Source organism: Pteropus medius, unplaced genomic scaffold (genome assembly GCF_902729225.1).
Source record: "Pteropus medius unplaced genomic scaffold, Ma_sr-lr_union100, whole genome shotgun sequence".
NCBI lineage: Eukaryota > Metazoa > Chordata > Mammalia > Chiroptera > Pteropodidae > Pteropus > Pteropus medius.
Window position 1 is genome coordinate 50,695,837 of NW_024340849.1, and position 21,361 is coordinate 50,717,197.

Consider the following 21,361-nt stretch of genomic DNA (forward strand, 5'->3'; position numbering starts at 1 on the left):
TCTTATCCACACAGATTGTCCCTGGAGGCAAGAAAATGGGGTGGGGGCAGTAATATGAAGCATGACTTGACTCCTCTTCACCCCCTACCACCAGAACTCTCTGCCTTAGAGGCCTGGTCCTGGAGTGGAATGATTGCTGAAGATGGGAATAAGTTTCTACTGTTGGAATAGTGTAGTCTCTGGTTTCGGTCTTTGGAGAAGATTCTAGAGTCTAACTCACTGGAATCTAGATACTTGCTATTCAGATGTGGTCTCAGGACCAGCAGCATCAGCATTTCCTGAGAGCTGATTAGAAATGCAGAATCTCAGTTGAACTGGAATCTGCATTTCACCAAGGTCCTCACAGGATCCATGAGCTCCTTAAACTTTGGGAAATTCTGGTCTAGATTGTTGGTTTCCCAGAATGACCAAGCATCAGAATCACCTTTGGAGCTGATTAAAAACTACAGAATCTTGGTCACAGCCCCCTGAGATATTGATTCATTAGGTCTGGGGTCATCCTGTTGCCTAGCCAAATGTGGCAACCATTGGTTTGAAATGGATGCCCTCTGGTTGGTAAAGGGATGTTTGAGAAGGTGAATCATCTGTCAAGTGTGTGTTTGGAGATTTGCAGCTGGCTTTAGTCTTATAGCCTAGCCTGCTGTGAGCTTCCCTTTCTCTGAGGCTCCATTTAAGAGTGGACATGTCACTCCTGAAGAGCCCATGGAGGTCTGCAGGCCACTGGACCAGCATGCCAGCAGTGTCTGCATCTCTAGCTGACAGGGACAGAGATTTGCAGGCAGTCTAGCTACCCAACCTCCATTCTCTTCTCTTGCAGTTCCCATGGAAACAGATTGCAGGGAAACTGGGCATGGTGCTATCTTTACCCTGTTTTTGGCGATTTGAGGTCTGTTTCCATGGGAACCAGAAGGGAAAGTGATGGTAGTAGAGTAGCTAGACTGCTTTTAAATTTCAATGGCAGCCTCACTTATAAAACCCTCTTTTGCCCAAGTTTATCTCTAGGTCAGGAACCTGTGTGGCTCTGATTGTGGCCATGACTCATGAAGAGAAATAGAGCTCTTAATATATCCTTCAAAATGCCAATTATTTCCTTTTCTTCCAGGAAGCCATTTTTAGGTGATAATATAAGTTATTTAAATGTCATCTTTAGCTATTATTTCTTGTATGGTTTTATTGAATATAATAACATGTTTTTATTCAGAGGAAGAGAAGAGATAAGTCATTTCAAGAGGAGTGATTCCTCTGACGTGGGGAATCCCTATAGTGTGCAGTAAATATTGACTGGCTCTGTGTGTTGGGTTGGGAATGAGGGCCTAGTGGAGTGAAAGAGGTGCCAGGTAAGCAGGGGCAGGGTGGATGCCCTAGTTAGATAGGCATGTTTTGGCCTATGGTAAGGAAAAAGTGAAACATACCTAATGTTGACCTCTTTAATTATTTGAAAATGAGAATATTAAATTCTAATCTAACAAGCCCTAGATTTTAACTCCTTGAATATTCAACCACAGAGTGGAATCCAGTGGGTCCCACTGAGATGCTCTATTTTTTCTTTTCCCTCCCCCACTCTTTCTCCCATTTTTCTTATGGCCTGGTCGACTGACCACATCTTTCACACTTCTCCCAAGGGTCTGACAGCAATGTCATCTGTGCCCTTCTTCCTTGCTCCCCACTACTGCCTTAACTGTTTATTGAGGGCCTGTTAGAGATTCTGGTGCCATGTACATGCCTTTCATGTATTTTCTCATTTCATCATCGCCGCTGCCTTACAGTTATATTAATGCTTCATATGACAGATGAAGAGATAGAGGCTCAGAGAGGTTATGAAATCTGCCTGAGTATGGTGGGCTGCTCTGCAGAATTGTCATTCTAAGCCCCCAAATTGCTCCATGGAGTGAACATCTGTGTCAGTGCCAACGGGTATTCTAGAGTCCCTGACTACAACAGTTTGTCACCTAACGGGAGCCACTCTCAGCACCCATGCCCCTCCATCCTCTATATTATTTCTTCCAACCAGCTAGCCCAAATAAATAGGCAGCTCCTTGCTCTTTGATGTTAGTCTTGTGTATTTATATATGGGCATTGTCCTATTTCAAATGTATTTATTAATATATTTACTTTTAAGTCAAAATGGACAAAATTTAGTTTCAATGATTGCATGTTTCCTCTTAGGATGTTTTGAGGACACTAGCCTAGAGAGAGTATTTTGGTGAAAAGCAGTGACAGCTTGCTTTCCTGTGAAGAACAAAATCAAATCCTCATTCTTACTGTTTGAGGGAACTGATTTACTTCACTGGACTGAAGGAAGGTGGGGAATGGGGAAATGTTACACATTGTGGCAAAGTCTCCTCCTGTCCTCTTGCCTTTCCTCCCCTCCAGCCCACCTGAGCCTCCCTCCTGTCCTCCCAGGGCTGCTATCTGAAGAAGCTTGCTGAGGCTCCACTGCAGAGCAGGGGTTAGAATGAGTCAGTTCCCACTTGTTGACTCCAGAGGAGAAAGGAATAAATAAGGGCTAGATTTTGAGAGGAAATAAGGAAGAACAGAAAGAAGACACTATTTTAAATGCAGAGAAAGTTGCCTGCCAGGCTGACGAGGTCCTTGGCGTACTTAGATTATGAAAGGCCTCACAGATACTGTGTAGCTAACTTTGCCAAGTGATGGGAACATGAGCAGTGATTTCGAATTCCATATTTGGTGCTTAAAATTTCCTCTTGCTACCAGAGCCCTGCAATTTTCTTTAATGGTATCCCAGGCATTCTCTTGTCCAGAATTGATGGTAGATATGTAAGACAGATTCACTCAGTGTCAAGGATACTACTGCCGATGCTTGGTTGCATATACTATTTGGAATGAGATACTTTCTGTAGATAAGTGCTTGTAAAGCTGAACAAACTCAGCAAACTCACAAACACATGGCCTCAGTTACTGCAAGAGACTGCTTCTGATCATACTGGGCTTGTGGAAGGGCCAGTTCTATATTACAAGAGGGTGCATCTTCACCACTGCCTAGGCTGCTTGACAGTACCTGTCTGCAGTGTTTTTCCCCCATGAATAACATTCATTTGCTTTTACTTAGTAGGAGAACATGCATAGCTTTTGTTACCAAGGCAGCGGAAATTGGTCTAATGAACTCTTTCTGCTTGGCTGTTGGCCTCCAGAACACACAGGGAGAGGTTTGTGTCGTCCCATTAGTAAATACCAGGCAGCCTTTTCCCTGAATGCTCTGTCCCTTCGACAGCTGCTCTTCAGGACAGATGTACTTCCATGGCCCTGCCTCATCCAGCCTTCCAGGAAGATGTGAAACTCAATCAGTGTTTCCCTAATATATGTGGAGTCTGTTTGTCAAATGATTTGGTGTACTGGGGCCTCTCACAGATGTAATGTTCATTATTGTATTTAACTGTACCACGAAGAGCTCGTTTGTCACACTCTCAGACCGGTTGCTGCCGGTGACATCAGCTCTGGGGGGAAAATCTCAGACAGTACCATTTTGTGTTACATTTTTCAGACATCTGCCAAAATGTTCATCTCCTCGAATTTCTGTGATCAGATTAAGTTGTTCCATAAATGCCAACTGACTGGGCTAAATGAGTTCTGTTTCCAGAATTTGGTATGTCTCAAATGATGGCTTTAGCTTTTATATGAGAACTTATGGTTTCTCTAAAGTAGTCATAGAATCTATGATCTTCCTGGGAAGATGTGTGATACATTGCATATTGTTTCTTCTTCTGGTTCCCTTAATTGAGAGAAGCAGCATAGTGGTTGAGTGTAAGTTTTAAGTTTTAAGAAGATATGGGATGGGTCTGCATCTGTGTCTGCTCAGCAGACAAAGGGAACCTCCTTCTCACTCCACAGGTAAACAGGCATTTTCCTAACTTTTCTTGTAATGGGCATATTCACGCAGTAAGAAGTCTTTCTGTCAGGACACAAATTGCTAAACAATCCTAGTGTGTTTGTGACCCACAGCGGCACCTGCATTAAATTGAGCAACTGTCTTTGCTGGACACTGGTCAGAGCCTCGCAGGCCCTAGGTATTGGGAGGTGCCTGTTAGGCACTCACTGTATGTCTCCTTTCTCTCGTCTGTCCCAGACAACAAAGACTTTTCTTTGGAAATATCTAACAAAAATATTATTGGAGTATTTCTGCCCATTGCTACCCACCTCAAACTGGATATAAAGTTGTAAAAAACTGTAAAGTGGAAAGTTTTCTTTTTCCTAAAGGAATATATTTTTCAGAAAATGAATATGAGCATACAATACAAAATTACATATTGAAAATTTAGGCATTCTCCGTGTGTTTTGATTAAAGAGCTGGTCTGGGGCTTTGTAAACAAGGGACATACAGGAAACTCCTTTGCTAATGTAAGCAATGAAATTAGGCAGATTGTTCATTTCTGTAAGGGGCATCGGCTGTTTAATTGTTGATCAATTTTTATTAGATTTTAAAGTGTTGGTGGTTCTGTTCTAACACCTCCTGTTGTGTAGTGGAGCACTGAATTTATTAAGCCATAGGGAAGGGTTGGTAGAATGTCTTGTCTGTACGGTTTCATTGTTGGGGCCTTGTGAAAGCTCAAGAAAAGCACATTAATGTCTTAAAAAGTCAGCATTTTACCAAACAGGGAAAAGGACAGAAGAAATGCAGACTCTGCATGATTATTTTCTGGCCAGAGATTATAAAACCTTGGTTAAATTTACTTATTACCATCTACTGCTGTTTTTTAAATTTATTATTTCAATATGAAAATATGAACAAATTGAATATTAATAGGCTTTTTTTCCTTTTAAAGGCAAGTTTCTTTTTTTGTCATTATTTTCTATTCTCCCACGTTTCATATAAAATACCTCACCCACACATTTTCTCTAATTTTGTATCCTTTTGCCTGTTTCTGTTATTAATTTTAGCTGACAAAGGATGATTTTGAGCTTAGATTTTTATCTATCAAAAAAATAAAATAAAATGGGACAAATCAACCGAGGAGCTAGGAGGAAAAATGACACGTTGTATCCAATTAGGTCAGATAAGAACTGAAATTATGTTCTCAAATACATAATTTATCAGTCATCTGCTGAGGTGAGTTGTAATCATTATAGCCACTATTATTTCCTTAGTATTTATTAGGAAATAAATGTTTTGTATGTTTTCTCATTAAATGAACCATAATTCTATGAATTAGGTGCCCTCATTGCTTCCATTTTAGGGATGAAGAGACTGAGGCTCAGAGGGGTTAAGTCACTGCAAAAATCACACAGAGCCTAGAATGAGGTAAGCCCAAGGTAGTCTGACTCAGAACCTGGCCTTTCATCCTCTGGCCTATTTGTGTGTCAAGCTTTCTTTGGAGCATGTTTTAAATGATGGAGGTGTTGGCACTCTGTGCTCCAGACTCCTAGCTGGCACTTCCCACATGGAGTGCTCTCCAGGGTCTGAGTGCCCTGTGGCCAGCAGCCTGTTTGTGTACTGTGCCCTTGGTGCTTTGCAGTGGATGCAGAGGTAATAGAGTGAAAAGGAGGTGACTCAGATGAAGCTCAGATACACAATTCAGTGCAGTATAACCAGCATTTATTGGGGACTGGCTGTATCCTAGTCCCCATCATGAATGCCGAGAATACAGGGATTAATGAGAAAAGCTTTCCAGTTAGGAAGCACCTCCATAGACAGAGATGAGAATATAGGCACTTTGGGACAGGAGCTTAGTATGTTTTCCAAGTGTTGCCTCCTAAAATAATGCCTGGCTAGAGTAATGACGCCACAAATAGTTGTTGAAATACTGAATGCGAAGGTGCAGCTTGTGGGATGTTCTGAATGCCGAAGAGCAGAGAAAGTCCTGGGCAAGGCTCAGGTGTCTGACAGGAGCCTGTATGAGATAGGAAGTGGCTTGGGGTGGGGAGCTGTGAGTGCAGGTATTGGCAGAGCAAGCATTCGATGAGTGACAAGGGCATTGGAGGGTGCGTGTGAGGACAAAAATTATTTTGTACAAATAGCTCGTCAGTCCTTGTTCTCTTCTACTCTCACCAAATAATAAGACTACAGCTCCCCTTCCCTTTTTGCTTAGACTTGTTAGCTCCCTGCGTGACTCCTTTTTTCTTTGTCTTTCCTACTCATTAGAAGCTTATTTAACCTGAGGAAAATTGATGTAGGAGGGAAGGCTAGATGTGGATCATCTCAGAGACCAACTCCTGGCGTGGCCAGCCTGTGCCCCTCATACCAGGCTGGGAGGGGTAACCATTTTTCACCAAGCTGTTCTCTGTTCAGCTGGCGTCCACAATCTTGGTGACCATGACAGGTTCAGACTAGGTCAGGTACCCTCCAATGCATGTTAACTTGAGGACTGTGTGACCCTGTGTCAAGCCCCTGATTTTCCCTTGCCTTTTTTTTTAGTCATGTTAGTGTTGTGGGCATGGTCTGATTTGGACCTGGGAAAGTGGAAATAGTCTCAGTGTTCCCCGATCCCCACTGGCAGTTGTTCAGATGTTCTTTGCCCCTTTCTTAGCTTCTTCCTTTGGCCAGTTTGTGTGTATGGGAGAACTTGGAGCTTAGGCCTAGACTGATACCTGGTTCTGTCCCAGTTCTGCCTTTTTTACTACAGTCACCTTCAGCAAGTTCTTTCTCTTCCCTGAGCTTCATTCTCCTATTCCATCAAATGTAGGGGAGGGATAGATGACCCTTATGGCTTCCTTTCTTCCTAGATAGTATAAGGAGATAGTTATAGACTTACTAATTCACTAGGGACATTTATCCTACTTAATTATTTTGGGGGAAAACTTTCTCCAACTTGGTTTGAGTAGACCCTCAGACTATAGATCCTTCGGGATTTATCTAGAGTCATATTTGCCGAAGTAACATTTTAAAGGATATTCTAATGTAATTTCTACTTTTTCCTGTTTGTAGTTTGTGTGTGTACTTGAAACAACTGGATTCCAGTTACTTAGGTCACTTGCTTCTGAAATGGTGACCTAAGTAACTGGAATCCATCAAGCTACCCAGGACTAGGATGGCTTTGAGGTTGCATTTTTAAAGCTATAGATTGTTTTACACCCTGAATCACAGAAATTAAAAGTAGCCTGAAGAATCTGTAACACCCCAACTCAACCTCCTCTGGTTGCAGGCAGCCTGTTTGTCTAAATTGTTCTCATACTTGTATTTATGTGCAGATTTTCTGTGTGTTTTTGCTGTGTCCTATTCATGCACATTTGTCCTGTCTCCCTTGACCAGAGACACGGCCATAGGGGTATACTCAGATTAAAAAGGACCTTCAATTCATCTCCTCACTTTACAAATGAGGAAATGGGAGCCAACAGACTGAAGGACTTGTCCAATTCCTATAAGGGAACCCAGAACCAGGGGTGGTACACCCTGCCAATGCTCTCTGCCTCACTTTTGACATGCAGGCAGGGGATGTGTTTTTTCTAAAGCCCTCCCATTTTGCTGTTAGGAAATTGAGACTGACTGGCACTTGCCAAGGTCTAAACTGTCTGTTCATTAGGTAGAGGAACTCATGTGGAGAAGTATAACATCTCTTTAACAGGTGACACCTGATTCAAGCTCTGGTCAGAAATAGATCCTCAGATTTTATTTTCCCACTTTTTCTTACATCTGTCTCACTAAAAGTCCATTGCCACTTTGAACTTAAATGAACCAGCCCATCATTGAGATTTTTTTGGTAAGCAGTGCAGTACAATTCTTAATGTATCCATTTTTATGTTTTATATTTTACAACAGGGCCCCAATTTGTCAAGATTAGAACTATCTCTTCATCTCTCAGTGTTCCTTTCTCCCTGGGACTTCTCTGGTGGTTACAGCAGTAACACAAGCACGGGGCCTCAGCTCCCAGAGTCTCTATGGCCTGGAGCCCTTCAGGCTGCTCAGTCTAGCTGTCACCTAGGTAACCGACACTTGACCAGTGAAGCAGTCTGTCCACAGTGAGAGGAAATAAAAAATGAAACTGCAGTGTTTATTCTTTATGCACTACAAGTTTTTTGAATGTTACTAGATTTTGAAAACCAGTTGTTTCCCCTCTCTATTGGGTTTTGGATTCTGTGCCCAGTGTGTGACCCTAATGTTTCCTGAATTGCATATATCTGTTTTTGCAGTGTTCTTTTATGAAACCTCTGATCTGTTGAATGCAGTTAAGTTTTCATTTCCCAATGATTCCTAGGAGAATTACATTTCATCAAAGTTTTTATGAACAAGTGGTAAAGCAAATATATTCCACAACTTATTTGGTTAGGTTTTGTGGGTGTTCGTGTTTTAAAAAAAATGTCTCTTCCTGTGGGGGTGTTTTTCCGTTTGGTGTGCTCTATTTCCTTAGTAACTGTTGCTCTGTTATGGGAGGGACTTAATGACATTTTTCAAGTGCAATATTGAATTAATTTATTTCCTGGTCTTGTCCATCTTCCCAGTATAAATAGGACGCAGCACGCGCATGTGCGTGTGTGTAGATGACAGGATAATGATAGCATGCTTGCTGTAGAAGGGGCTCTTAATATGTGTCTCAGGATTACTCTGTGACCTTACATTCTGGGTAAGTTGCCTCTTTCTTTATCCTTCCTCTCTTTTCCCCCCTTGATTTTCCTGATAAGTGTATTACCAGCCTTCAAGGCATTTTGGTTTAGGGAACCACCTACTTACCACCTGAGATTCAGAAGTAGCATGGGAAGAACAGTGGTTGTAGGGACAAGAGACCCAGGCATTAGTTCTGACTCTCCTGCATACTAGTTTTGGGCCTAAGTTATTTAACCTCTGTGGAGTTAGAGTTTTCTCTCTGTGGCTTGAGGGGATTTAGAGCAATGACCTCTACAGGCTTTTATGGGATAGGATGTTCTGTGAAGTGTAAGTGCAGTAGGAATCACCACTCATAATCACTGTCTCATCTTTACCAGTGGGTTGGTAGAAACAGCCCTTGCCAGTTCATAGGCTCAGAGTCAGAGCTGCAGAACAGCCTTTTAGTCTGGGAAATGCTGTTTGCCAGTTCACGGTTTGGGGTAGGTTTGTTTTGTAGGTATTTACTGAGCCCCTTCTGTAAGTACCCCACTGAACGCCAACAACCATCATCTGTTTATGCATTCATTCAAGAAACACGTTAACTGAGCGCCTACCAGACACAAGGCAGTATCTTACTTGCTGAGGGGAAATGGAGAGTCAGCCAGTCTCTGTCCTTGTCCTCATGGTGCCTAAATTCTAGTGGGAGAGATGAGCACTAAGCGATCATGGCCCCTGCATGCAGACACGATTATGGCAAGTGCTGGAAGCCTGGTTACCGGGCTCCTAATTTAGCCTGGGGGATGATGGAGGAGGCATTGCTGAGGAGAGTTGTTCGAGCTGAGACTAGAAGGTGAGCAGCAAACCATGAGCAGGAGCCACATGAGAGTGGACGATAGGAAGGACAAGCAGATGAGACACTGTCAGCTTCTCTGCCTTTTTGCAGATTCTTGGTTGGTTACTAAGTTGTTAAAGCGGACCTCTGTTCCCTAGCCTGTCAGGTCATCTGACACTTTCCTACTGAGCATGGCTGGATTTTTGGCCCTGTTCCAGATGGTTGGGTCTCTCACTAAACAGAACAAAGACTTTGGTTTCTGGGGACCCTCTATCTCTTTCTTGTATATTTCTAGAAATTATCTTATCTATGTTGTTAGTGGTTAGAAATAAAACATTTATGCCCTTATAGTTTCATTTTAACTTGAAAACTGCATATAAAGAGACTCATAGTATTTGTAGGAATATGCAAGTTATCCATTAATGAATTAACACAGTTGTGTCCCTCCATGCTTTGCTGGAAACCACACACATCTTGTCCTAAAAATCCTGGCCAAGATCATGCCTGAGACCCCAAAATGAACTTTTACACAACTTGTCACCATACCTATGCTTTAGAATAAGTAAAGTTAAGAAATGATGAGTGTAATAATGACAGTAAAAGAAAAAAAAAGTTCATTGTTTCTTGTTTCTGCTCACATGTGCCTCAGTATTTCCCATAGCCATTTGAAATATGATATAGGATAGCTTGATTTCTTAAAAAGTAAGGCAGCGTACCTTTTGCAGTAAAACAAAATTATGTAAAAGTGAGGTAGCATACCTTTTGCAGTGAAACACAAAACAACAAAAACTTCACCACATTTGAGTTTGTCTCTGAGTCCAAAGAGAGAAAGAGAATAAATAAAGTCTAGCATTTCTGTGCATTGAAAGCATCATAGAAGAGGACAAAGAAAATTAAGTTTTTAGGGCAGGTTGGCTTTTCTTTTTGTCTGGCAATTTCATTTTCTAAAATTGATAACTATAGTATATGTGATTAGTTTACTTTAGAAGTTGGTGCAGGACTTTGAGATGCTGATACTGTGTGTGTGTTGGTCATTTTATATGACTATTTAAATTCAGAGAAAGAAGTTTCTTACATTTTCAAGCACTTTACAACCACCATTTACATAAATGATTTTTAGTTAAAATAAAAATTTTACCCATTTCTTTTTTTAAAAATTTTTTTATGGTGACATTGGTTAATGAAATCTGGTAAGTTTCAGCTGTACATTTTAACAGTAAGGCGCATATATATATGTGTGTGTGTGTGTGTATATATATATATACACATATATATATATTTTTTTTACATTGTAGGTTCATCTCCCATAGTTAGAGTTCTTTCTGTCACCATATATTTGACCTCTTTTACCCCATCTTCCTCCCGCCTTTCCCCTCCCCCCATTTCTTAAACTTAAGGACTCCTACTGGGCTATGCGTATTAACTGAGATTGTTACTGCAGGAGCATGAAGGCAATAAAACTGAATTTCTCAACATAATTAAAAGTTTTCATTAATACATATATAATCTTCCTTATAGTCAGTCTGTATTAGTGATGTTTTACTTTATTACCTTATTTTCATATTTACAGCAACAAGAGGGTTTTAACAGGAGGTTTCTTTCTGTTATATGCTGTTTTCTCAATTTTTTTTCTTTTCTCTAGTTTGATGGTGTAAAAGAGGAATAAGGTTACATTTTCTAAAAATTGGTTATAAATTGGTTAGGATGAAGTGATAATAATGAAACAAAAGTTCCTTTTCTTCAGTACTGGAGATTCATATTTGGGATTCCATTTTAAAAGTCAGATCTTTTGGGGTTCTGACATTCTTGTTAATGTTGTTTCTTGTATAATATCACAACATTGAAATATCTGAAAATATTTGTAAAATGTTTTTATTATTATGTGATATATATGGAATAGTTTATAGATTAAATTTGCTTTTCCTTCCCACTTTAAAAAAAAATTAATATGGGCCTTTGTTTCTTCCTTAAGAGTCAACTTTAAAATTTTCTCAACCCGAGACATTCCTAGACTGCTGATGGCAGTGGATATGAACCTCACACCACACTTCTAAGACCTTGGGAACAAGCTTGGGAAATGGGCTTTTTCTTTAGGGTGTCTGTGAACTATGAGTAACCTGGGGAAGGACATTTGAACATTGTATGACCTTTGTAGCTGTTCTTAGAGCAGTCTGGAGCAGCGAGCGCTGAGCTGTCTTGTCCTGCTCTCCCTCACTTTCACAGGCACTCAGGAAAAGTTACCGCAGCTGCCCCTTCTCCGAGTACCCACCATGTGGTCGTAAGCATGGATCTGGGTGGCTTTTTCTTTTTTGGCCTCTAGGGGTCTACTAAATTTAATATTCCTGCAAGTCATCAGGAAAGTGATCTCTTTCTTTTTAATTTCAGCAAGGGGAGAGGCGAAGCACAGAGAGCAGCATATCAGATCATACCAAGCTCCATTGGAGCAGCTGAGAGCCGTGGAGGATGATGGCTGCCAAGTGGCTGAGGAGGCCCTCACTCTAAGGTGGGAAAGCAGATCTCAGCAGGACAGCTTCCTCTGCTCCTGGGCTCACCATGGCCTCCACTCTCTGGCCGGACGGCTAACGTGACTGTGTGCCCCAAGTGTGCATGCTGCTGGACTGGGTGCTGTCCCAGGTACCGCCTGCTCTTGGGGAGCAGGGCAGGTGGGCATCAGATGCTACCAAAAGCCAACAGGGCAGAGCAATGGACTCCGACAAGCTAAGATGGAAGTGACCTGAGGCTTTGCCCAGGTGGTTTCCTTTTGCCAGGACACCTTAAGAGTTGGAGCACAGGCTTGTCTTGGGAGCAGTATGCAGGAAGCTGGTTTTCAGGCCACACATGCTTTCACAGGTGAGAATCCTCCATGCTTATATGTCAACTTTATTTCAACTCTTAGTTCATAGGTCATAAAATACCACACAACTGTATAAAATGGATGTACATTTGCATTTATGAACTAAAGGCCATACAGAGTCAAAAGGCTGCGACTGCCATGGTGACTGATTTTCGCAAAATAATAGCATGCTTTCTTTCTCTCTAACTGGAATTTCAAAAAGCACTTGACATTTTATGATTTTGCTTTTGTTGAGTAATAGGGCATACATAATATCCTGCAAGTTGCTGTTCTCTAAAGGGAATCTGTCATTTACAGAGCAAGGTATAGGGGATGTGTTTTTCTTTACAGAGCTGGGAAGACTCTTCAAGTAAATAAAGTTATTGCTGATGAGTAACCTCTCTCTCTCTGTCTTTAGTTTTCTTTCTCAGATTTGTTCATGTACAAGTAGTGGTGGGGTGGCAGCTCTGATGAACTGACCTTGCTGTGAGGATGCTTTCTTTATAAATAAGCTCATGGAGAAGCTTGGCATCACTACTTAACATTGATATGCCCTCTGTCTTCCAGTCTTAACATTTTGCAGGGAACCACTTCGACTGGCTGGTGCCCCAGAACCTTGGCCCAAGACACAGGGACTTTTGAGTTTGGGTTCTTATTCTTTGTCTAATTTCTCTTAACACCCCAAGAAGCCACTTAATTCTTCTGGGCCTCTGGTTACTCATTTATAAAATGAGAGCTGTGAAGTTGAAGAACCTCATGAAATCCAGGGAAAATATTTTTATATAAAAAGAGGGTTTTTTTTTGTTTGTTTTTTTAAAGGAAAAATGGTAGAATAATCACAAGACGTGAGCGTGTTCTCTGGTCTAATAGTTTATAGCTTTTCAAGTTTTGTGGAGAGAGTAGGTCAGGTTGTTGGAGTGCCTGGAGAGAGGTTGTGTCTTAGGTTTGGGAGCCATTCAGACTTGGATTAAACTCTGCTTTCTCCACTGACTAGAGTTCTGCACCTGGACAGGCATTGAATTCCTTTTCTTTTCCCTTTGCTAATTCATAAATGAACATGGTCACGTGCAGCTCTCATGATGCTGCTCTGAAGAAAAATGAGACAGCATAAGTGAGATGCAGAACACAGATCTTGATGCTTTCCAGACCTCAGCTGTGGAGCCAGGTTGGCTGGCCCAGCCCTGTTGCTCCTTGTGTTTAGACCTTTGAGCGAACTTCTTAGGCCACTGAGCATCTGCATCTCTAACATGGGAACCTCTATCCTGGTGGCAGTGCTGGGGAAAGTCCTCCTCGAGTGGTCCTGGCCCACTGGAAATGAGTGAAACAGCTATCAAAATGTAGATTTGGAAGAACACATGAAATGAGCTTTCTGAACTATCTTCAGACTTCCAGACTGGCTGGCTCAAAACCACGCCCTTCTGTCCTCTCTTAATGGGTATACTTCAGCTGTTTCAGTCACATGAGCTGCTCCTTCATGGAACATCACCTTGCCTTCCAGACAGAGGATGACATGCAGGGCTGTGACATGAGGCACTTCTGTGAAGTGGCCAGGTGCACTGCCCTTCACTCTCTTTTTCCCCTCCCCCATTTTCCAGGAGACATCTTGGAGGAGAGGCATCTAGGAGGTGCATGGAAAGAAGCTCTTAGAAGCAGTTCCGAGAGAAACAGACAACAAGAAAAGAGAAGGAAGGGAGGATGGGACAAAAGAAGCCAGAGGAAGAGTGGCACACAGTTCAATATGTAGACTAGCTTAGAGGTGGATTTCTGGGCACTGTCTCCTCACTCTCTTGAGCCTGGTACTAGGCTGTTGTGGCTCATACGTGGTAGTTGTGTCCAATCCTCACCATGCATTGTGGTGCTCTGCAGCTCCTTGAGGGAAAGAAATCTTTTACCCCATCAGGATCCCAGGCCTGTCCAAGTCTAGGGCTTTGAGACAGTAAGCTCTGAATAATGGAAATCCCTAGGTCCTGCCTGGAGAATTCTTAGTAGTTAGGACAGTGCCTGGCATGCTAATTAAAGCCCAAGTGAATGGCAGCTGTTATGACTATCACTACTCTGGTGTGGCCAGTGCACAGGGCTGTGAGTCAGCTCCCCATACATAAACTTGCTCTCAGCCACTCTCTTGAAGCTCCTCCCCAGATCATATTTTCTTATTCTCCTTTAACTCATAGTTTTCCTAAGTGTTTATTTACAAATTTGGCTTCCCGCCAGTTGTATTAGCCTACTGAGATAATAATTATACTAGTAGTAAATTAATTTACTAGTAGTAAATTAATAACCATGGCCAATATTTTAGAGAACTTACTACATGCTTTACCTGTGTTATCTCTCAGTCTTTACAACAACTCCGATGCCACTGATAGTGTGCCAGTGTTGTGGTGTGAGCGCAGGAGTTGGATAAAGCTAGTGGCCTTCCCAGATCTTCTAGCACTGTGTGTGACCTCAGCTGTACATGGGCGTCAGTCACCTGGGGAGCCTTACTGCTGCCTGATTCTCACTCGTAGAGATTGGGATTTAATTAGTCTCTACATCACCTAGCCCTTCTAAATCAGGACCTTCATCCTAACAAGATCCCTAGGTCCTCAGTGAACATGAAAGGCTGGGAAGTACTGAGAGCCAGCACTGTACTGATAGTGGTGTTTACAGGTTGAGAGAGTCAGTTCTTGAGAAAAGGAACTGACTTGTTCTATTCTTTCAACAGGGATGATTGATTTTACTAATCTGCTCATTCTTAAGGAGACTGTCAAGCGTTGAATGTTAGTTATCAGAGCTGGGCATAGTACCTGTAATATCTATGGGACAATGGTTTTAGCTTCCTGATATCTATAGGAAATAACCAGCGGTAAAATAAAAGAAATATACATACATGGCCTTCTCTGGAGGTGGGTCCTGTGGACTTGGCTCATCATTTTTATTCTTTGCCTGTTCTTCTCATCTTCTTTGCCCATGTAGTTGGTAAAAGTTACTTATGTTATAGAATGAAAGAACTGATCCTCTGGCTTTGCCCAAACAGCTGGGTAAAGGTGTAGTCTTGGATAGAGGTGAGGCTGGTGCCTACCCCCTTAGTTGGTTTGCTGTTTGTATATTTTTTGACTGTAGTCTTCTTATCCCAGGGCAACTAAAGTTGCCAACATCTTAGTTTTGGGAATTGAAGATGCACTGATTTTGTTGATTCTCTATGCTAATGGAAAGGAGCCTTTCTTAAGATATCTTAAATGGTGAAGGGGTTAAGGCATTTTCCTTGGCTTTAAATCTTGTTTTAGGGCAAGACAAAAGTCACTCACTATACAGTTAACCATCCCTCTACCTAAGAAAATTTGTCAGTAGATATTTTATGTTTTAGTTCTCATGGTTTTGGGGTGGGGCAGAGCTCAAGATTCTCATTTCATAAAAGGGCTGCCACCTGGCTGGGAAGGAAGCCTGGGAGACCTGTGTGAAGCTGTGTTTGCATGGTAATCCCACCGCTTGTTTAGAGTGCGTGAAATTACTGTTACAGGTAGTGGGAGCTTGGAAGGCCCCATTCCCCATGACACTGCGGCCCACCTATGTAGCTCGAAGTCCCCTCTTATGTCTTGCTTCCTGTGTGAATGTAGGTATACCCACATGGATACATATTGCAAATTCAACTTCCAAATTATGATTTTCTTAGGCTAATCGTTGCATAAAGGAATTTATACATTGTTTTTAATTTTCTCAAAGCATGTAATTTAGATATGATTTTAATCATTTATATATTACTTTATAACAAAAAAACTTATTTTTCCTTTTCTAAGTAATACCTTCTCATTATAAGAAAATTTGGAAAACACAGAAAAGTCTAAAGAAGAAAAATAATTACCCATACATAGTGTTGCCATATGAAGCTTTCCACGTTAACATTTTGGCTTGCATCCTTTCAATATTTTTCCTGTGTAAATTTCTTCTTACAGAACTGTGTTCATAATATATATTCAATTTTATAACCTGATCATCCCCTTTTAACATTATATTATGAGCATTCTTTACAAATATGATTTAAAAGCGCTTCATAATATTCTTTATGTATGTGCATTTGAATTTTATTGCAGTTTTTGACAGTTTATAGCCTTTTAAATAATGCTTTGATGAACACCCTTGTGCAAAATACTCTTCTGTATTTTGGGTTATTTCTTTAGGATAAAATCCCAGAAGCAGAATTATTAGGTCCAAAGATGTGAACTTTATTAAGGTTTATGGTTGAATTTCCAAAGGGATTGGTTAATCTTAGCTTTTGAAACTGTACTGAGCTCAGTTTCTTCCATTTGCTTTGTTCGCCATTGCAGCCACCTGTCCCTGTCATTTAGCTGTGAGATGGAGCCACCCTGCCTGCACTATGGAGTGTCGTGAGATTAATCTATATTTGTAGAGCTCTTTGCAGCACACTGCTATGAAGGCTGCCTGCATGCCAGTTATGACAATGCTGATATTTCATTTGGGCAAAGGAAAACTCAAGCATACTAAATTTACTATTTTTGTTCTTTTAGGTAATGATTTAACTGGGTAGACTTCAGCAAGATAAGACTCTTGTACAAATAAACCTCTGGTACCTCTGGACAGATAGAAATGAGAATCTATCCAGGATGGGTCAGTCAGCCCTTCTATTGAAATGTCCTACAAGTAACAGAGATTTTGTCTGAGGTTTACTATATTTTCAGTGACTTGGAAAGCACCCTGCCTGGGTTATCAATATGTACATCCTTAAAGAAGATGCTGGCTTGAGATTCTGCCTCCTCCCCACCCCCAATGCCACCCTTGGATAAAAGTTTCGCACAATTTTCTTAGGCTCTTTGAATCATTTTATTCAATGTTAGAAAAAACATCTATTCTTCTATAACTAGGTAAACGAACCAAATTCCTATAGAATTTACAAGTCTTTCTTGAGAAAAGGATAATCAGATCTAGTTGTTAAATAAATTAAGGTTATTTTACTCATAAAGGAGAAGGATGAGAATTGATTTAATAGTCTTCAGGTATATGAAAGAGAGTTATTTTACAGATTATGCCGACCAGGTTTTCTCAGCCACTAATGACCAAAAAGGATCACTTAAATTGAGTTGTTGAGATGCTTGCTCTTCTCCTATGGAATTCTGTTAGAACGCTGCATGGGGTGTATATGCCCTACCTGGAGGTGTGACTGGAGCTGCACTGTTCCCAGGATTCTGAACAGCCTCAAAGGATTCCAAGCCACCCCCTTGCCACCACCCAGACCTTCAGCTTATTACTCTTTCTTTCAAAGTCACGACCACATGATGATCCATGGGTGACCTTAGCCCACACTTTTCAAAGCTGCCTGGAGGACACTTGTTTTAGGAGATAGAGCTGTTTCTCAATAAAAGGTGTGGGGGTGGATTTATGGCCAAATTCTGGATGAAGAAACTTAAGTTTTTTTTTTTTTTTTTTTTTTTACTGTGAAACTTTTCAGAGTTTTATATGAGACTGTACACTGTGAAGGTCCCAAGTAGGCAGATGGTTGACAGCATTTCCCAAATGACAAGACTCTGAAGTCTTTTTAGAAAGAAAAACAAGGAGGCACAGCTCCCCATGGCACATGCTGCCGGTCTGTGATAGTGACCTCCTTCTCTCTGCAATTGAGGTGTCCCTTTTCTGCCTGTGCTGGTGCAACAGTCCCCCTAATGGGGCGGCTTTTACTGAGTTCATGGTTACAGAGTTCTTGCCAGACATATGTACAGTGCTGCAGCTGAAAAGAATGTAATGAGGCAATCTGTCTTTCTGCCTCTATTTTCTCCCCTCTCTAGCCAATATTTCTTTAAATGCAGCCTTTAATTATTCCTTCTCTTGCCCCAAACTTTCTGTGATTTATTCTTGCTTCCTAAAAAGAGTCTAGACTCCTCAGCCTGGAGTTCATAACTGATCTCTCTCCCTGGAGCTCACACTCTAGATGTAGATGAGCTATACTGTTAACTGGTACAGAATAGATGCATCACGTGCTGTCATGGGGCTGGGGGCACAGTCTAAATAGACTGAGGACTTTTTCACAGACCCCCAGCCTCTATGCTCTTAGACATCCCAACACATGGCTTCCTCTTTTCTTCATTTATATTCCATTGACATGGTTTCTGCCTCCACATTCAGCCACTCTACCTGCTTGTGCTCATAGACAGCCCTAGGGTGATGGTTTCTTCTCTGGAGGCCTTGGGGGCAGTGATCCCAGGCAATCATTACAGGTCACCAGTGTGTACCTCTTTGGGCCTAAGATGGAGTCACAAGTCTCCATCTACTTATTTCAGGATACTATGTTCAAGTATGAAATCCAGAAAAGGGATGTAGAAATAAACATGTTTTAACCCCTGGGTGGATATTTTATGGTTCTATTACAAAAATTTGACCAACAAGAATGAATATGGTAACATGGACGTTTTTTTCTTTCAACTGACTTCGATATTTTGGAATATATCCAGAACAGTGTAAGGAAGATTTTCCTTGGGTCCAGATGGAGGATGACAATGTGTGTTCCTACATACCTGCAGGCAAGTGTATAGGCTTGGGGTTCCTTTGTATGGGGAGTAAAATGAGAAACCATGCTAGTCTTATCATCTAAGCTTATTTTTTTTCTTTTTTTGATAAAATTTCAGAAAATTAAGGGTGTTTTCCTTGCCCTTTTGGAATGATGCTATCATTGATCTCAGATATGATATTTCACAGAGCTGACATAAGGAATGAAGATTAATTGTCTGCTATGCCAGGTGTTTTCACATATGCAGTCTCATTCGATCCTTGTGACAGCCCTGGGAGGTGTGCATATTATCCCGGGTTTATTGATAAGGGAACAACACAGGCCCAGGGAGGGCCTGCTTCAGGCCACATTGATGAGCAGGCCACAGTGCCAGAGCTGAAACACAGGTCTGTGTGTGATGGAGCTGGATTCCGATGTCTTCCACTCTGCTGCCTCAGCTTTCTCTGAGCCTGTGGGAGAGCAGAGAAAAATAGGCTATTTCCCTCAGAATCCAGTGCAGGGCGAGAGGGCCATATGGAGAGAGAGACAGGAAGCTGAAGCTCCAAACTGAACTTGTATATTAAGCATTTGTCAGATAGTGACGTCTGTGTTCTAACTTGGAAGATACAGACTTTTACATGTCTGACTTTTAACATAGCTTCTCTAGTTTTTATGTTATTCTGCTTTTAGAATGCTTAGAAGTGAAAGCAAGAATTAACTGTGGTGGTGATGGTCGCTTAGCCATGTACATGTACTTAATGGCACAAAATGGTAAACTTTATATTATGTATATTTTATCACAATAAAAATGAAAAATTATTATTTTTAATAATTAATTAAAATATTATTATATAAATTATTTTTATAATAAAATGTTATTATAAAAAAAAGAACCAATACTGTTGACCTCATCAGAAGACCCCAGATTTGAGCATGGGTCTTGGTAGAGAGAAGAAGGGACAGAAAGACATGTTGGAAAGTGTGTGTGAGGAACAGGGTCTCGTTTGGCTTAAGGACAGGTTTGGACTAAGGTGGTCTGCACCCACAGTTGGACATGCTGGTGAACTGGTACTCCATTAATATTGATTTGGTGCTCATTGGGAGGAGAGGCAGAGTTTGTGTAGGCTGCTGGCTCTAAATACAAAGATCTCACTCAACAAAGCAGAGCCCCCGCAGGTAAGCAGCCCCTTTTCCTAGAAGGCTGTTTAACAACCATCTGTTAATACTTAAGACTCACTTCCTGTATGGAGCACTGATTGTAACATTGTTTCCAACCTCATACAGTATGCTAATGCACAGAGACATGATAAATGCAGTTTCCCGAAACTCTCAGTATTTGTAAAGATGTTTTGGGGCCCCAGTATTTGTTGGTGCTTGGTGTCAGTATAGATTGGCATCCTGGGTGACTTCTTGGCTGGCATGCCCCAGAATCTGGTTCCTTAGGTAGGGGTAGTGGTGAAGTTGGAGACATTAAAAATGTGAAGAAATACTGAAAGGCTACTTCTGTGGGAAGCACAGGGATTGGGGCTAGAACCTCACAATCTCTTGGGGTCTCCTTTTGTCACTGTAGGTTCTGTTGAGACTTGGGCCAATACATGGCCTCCGAAGCTATTGTGTGTGATCTAGAAAGAAGAGAGGAGATTCACAAAAGAGAAGGTACCTGTGTAAGTGGTAACTCTGCTGTGACCACTCAAGAATATCCAGCGTGACCAGGGGCAGGAGACAGCATTCCAGAAACAGATAAAAGGCAGCTGTTACTCAAAAAACGTGTTGGTACAGCAGCACCCTTTCCTGTTTCTGATTTAGGACACCCTGCCCCTCTTGCCTCATTTATCTCCTTGTGTAATATTGTTTGAGTTCCTTCTTGTCTTCACCTCTGCCTCACACCAACCTCTGGCAGCTGGTGATGTGTATCTTTTTCTGAGTCCCTTGTCTTGATCTTTGGCCTGAGACTCTTAGACTCAATTTCCTTGCTTATGCTTCTAATCTAGCTGCTCTGTGTACCTGGCTCCATCTGTTGCCTACATCTTCCTGTCATAGATCACTTTGTGGAGATAGTTCTCTGATAGCCTATTCTTAGGCCGATTACTTGTACCAGGGATTACCGTTTCTGAGGCAGAAATGTGTGAACCACACGGGTCCTACTCACTCTGCTCACCATTCATGCTGTGAGTTGCCTTTGCCACTGAAGCTATCAGCCCCTTTTCCTGTTTATTAAACATCCAGCCTTGACCTTCACTGATTACCTTCTGCTGTTGTCCAGTCTTGATGAAGTATGCCATGAATATGTGTATGTGGTGCCTTATTCCTACCTCCTCAGGGTAAGAATTATGGAGAGAGGATAAATGATAGTAATTGGGTATCACTATGTGCCAAGCCATATTCTAGGCAACTTTCTGTATAGAAGCACTTGACATATGTAATCTTATTCAAGCCTCAAAGCAATTCTATGAAATAGATGCTATTATGAAGCCCTTTTGACAGATGAGGAAACTGAGGCATAAGGTTAAATCGAAGTCACACCCTTGGTAAGATGAGTAGCTGAGATTAGAACCTGCAACCTCTGGAGTCAGCACAAATGACTGGACTGTGCCTTGAATGTGGTCAAGGCCAGGCTTTGTCAGTATTTCCCTTCCAGCTTATCAGTGTCTATAGAGACCTATGATCCAAATGCTGCTCTCAGAGAGATTGTTTAGTTCTTGGAGAAATGCATATTACAGTTGTGTAGCTAAGAAAAAATGGCCTGTAAGG

The 21,361-nt window shown here is 41.5% G+C and overlaps 1 protein-coding gene across 13 annotated transcripts in view; it reads left to right on the plus strand.

Moving 5' to 3' along the window:
- The window catches only part of LDLRAD4 (low density lipoprotein receptor class A domain containing 4), a 440,516-nt gene that overhangs the window by 152,058 nt on the left and 267,097 nt on the right, over positions 1 to 21,361 (plus strand). For 10 of the 13 annotated variants that reach the window (XM_039846456.1, XM_039846486.1, XM_039846524.1 and 7 more), the window contains 2 exons: positions 11,691 to 12,155; positions 16,440 to 16,499. In XM_039846456.1, coding sequence (XP_039702390.1) covers positions 12,116 to 12,155; positions 16,440 to 16,499 — 100 coding nt within the window. In that variant the 5' untranslated portion in view covers positions 11,691 to 12,115. Of the gene's footprint in view, positions 1 to 4,941; positions 5,258 to 5,290; positions 8,514 to 11,690; positions 12,156 to 16,439; positions 16,500 to 21,361 lie in introns of those variants that run through there. The other 3 variants (XM_039846525.1, XM_039846510.1, XM_039846539.1) reach the window with 3 other exon arrangements.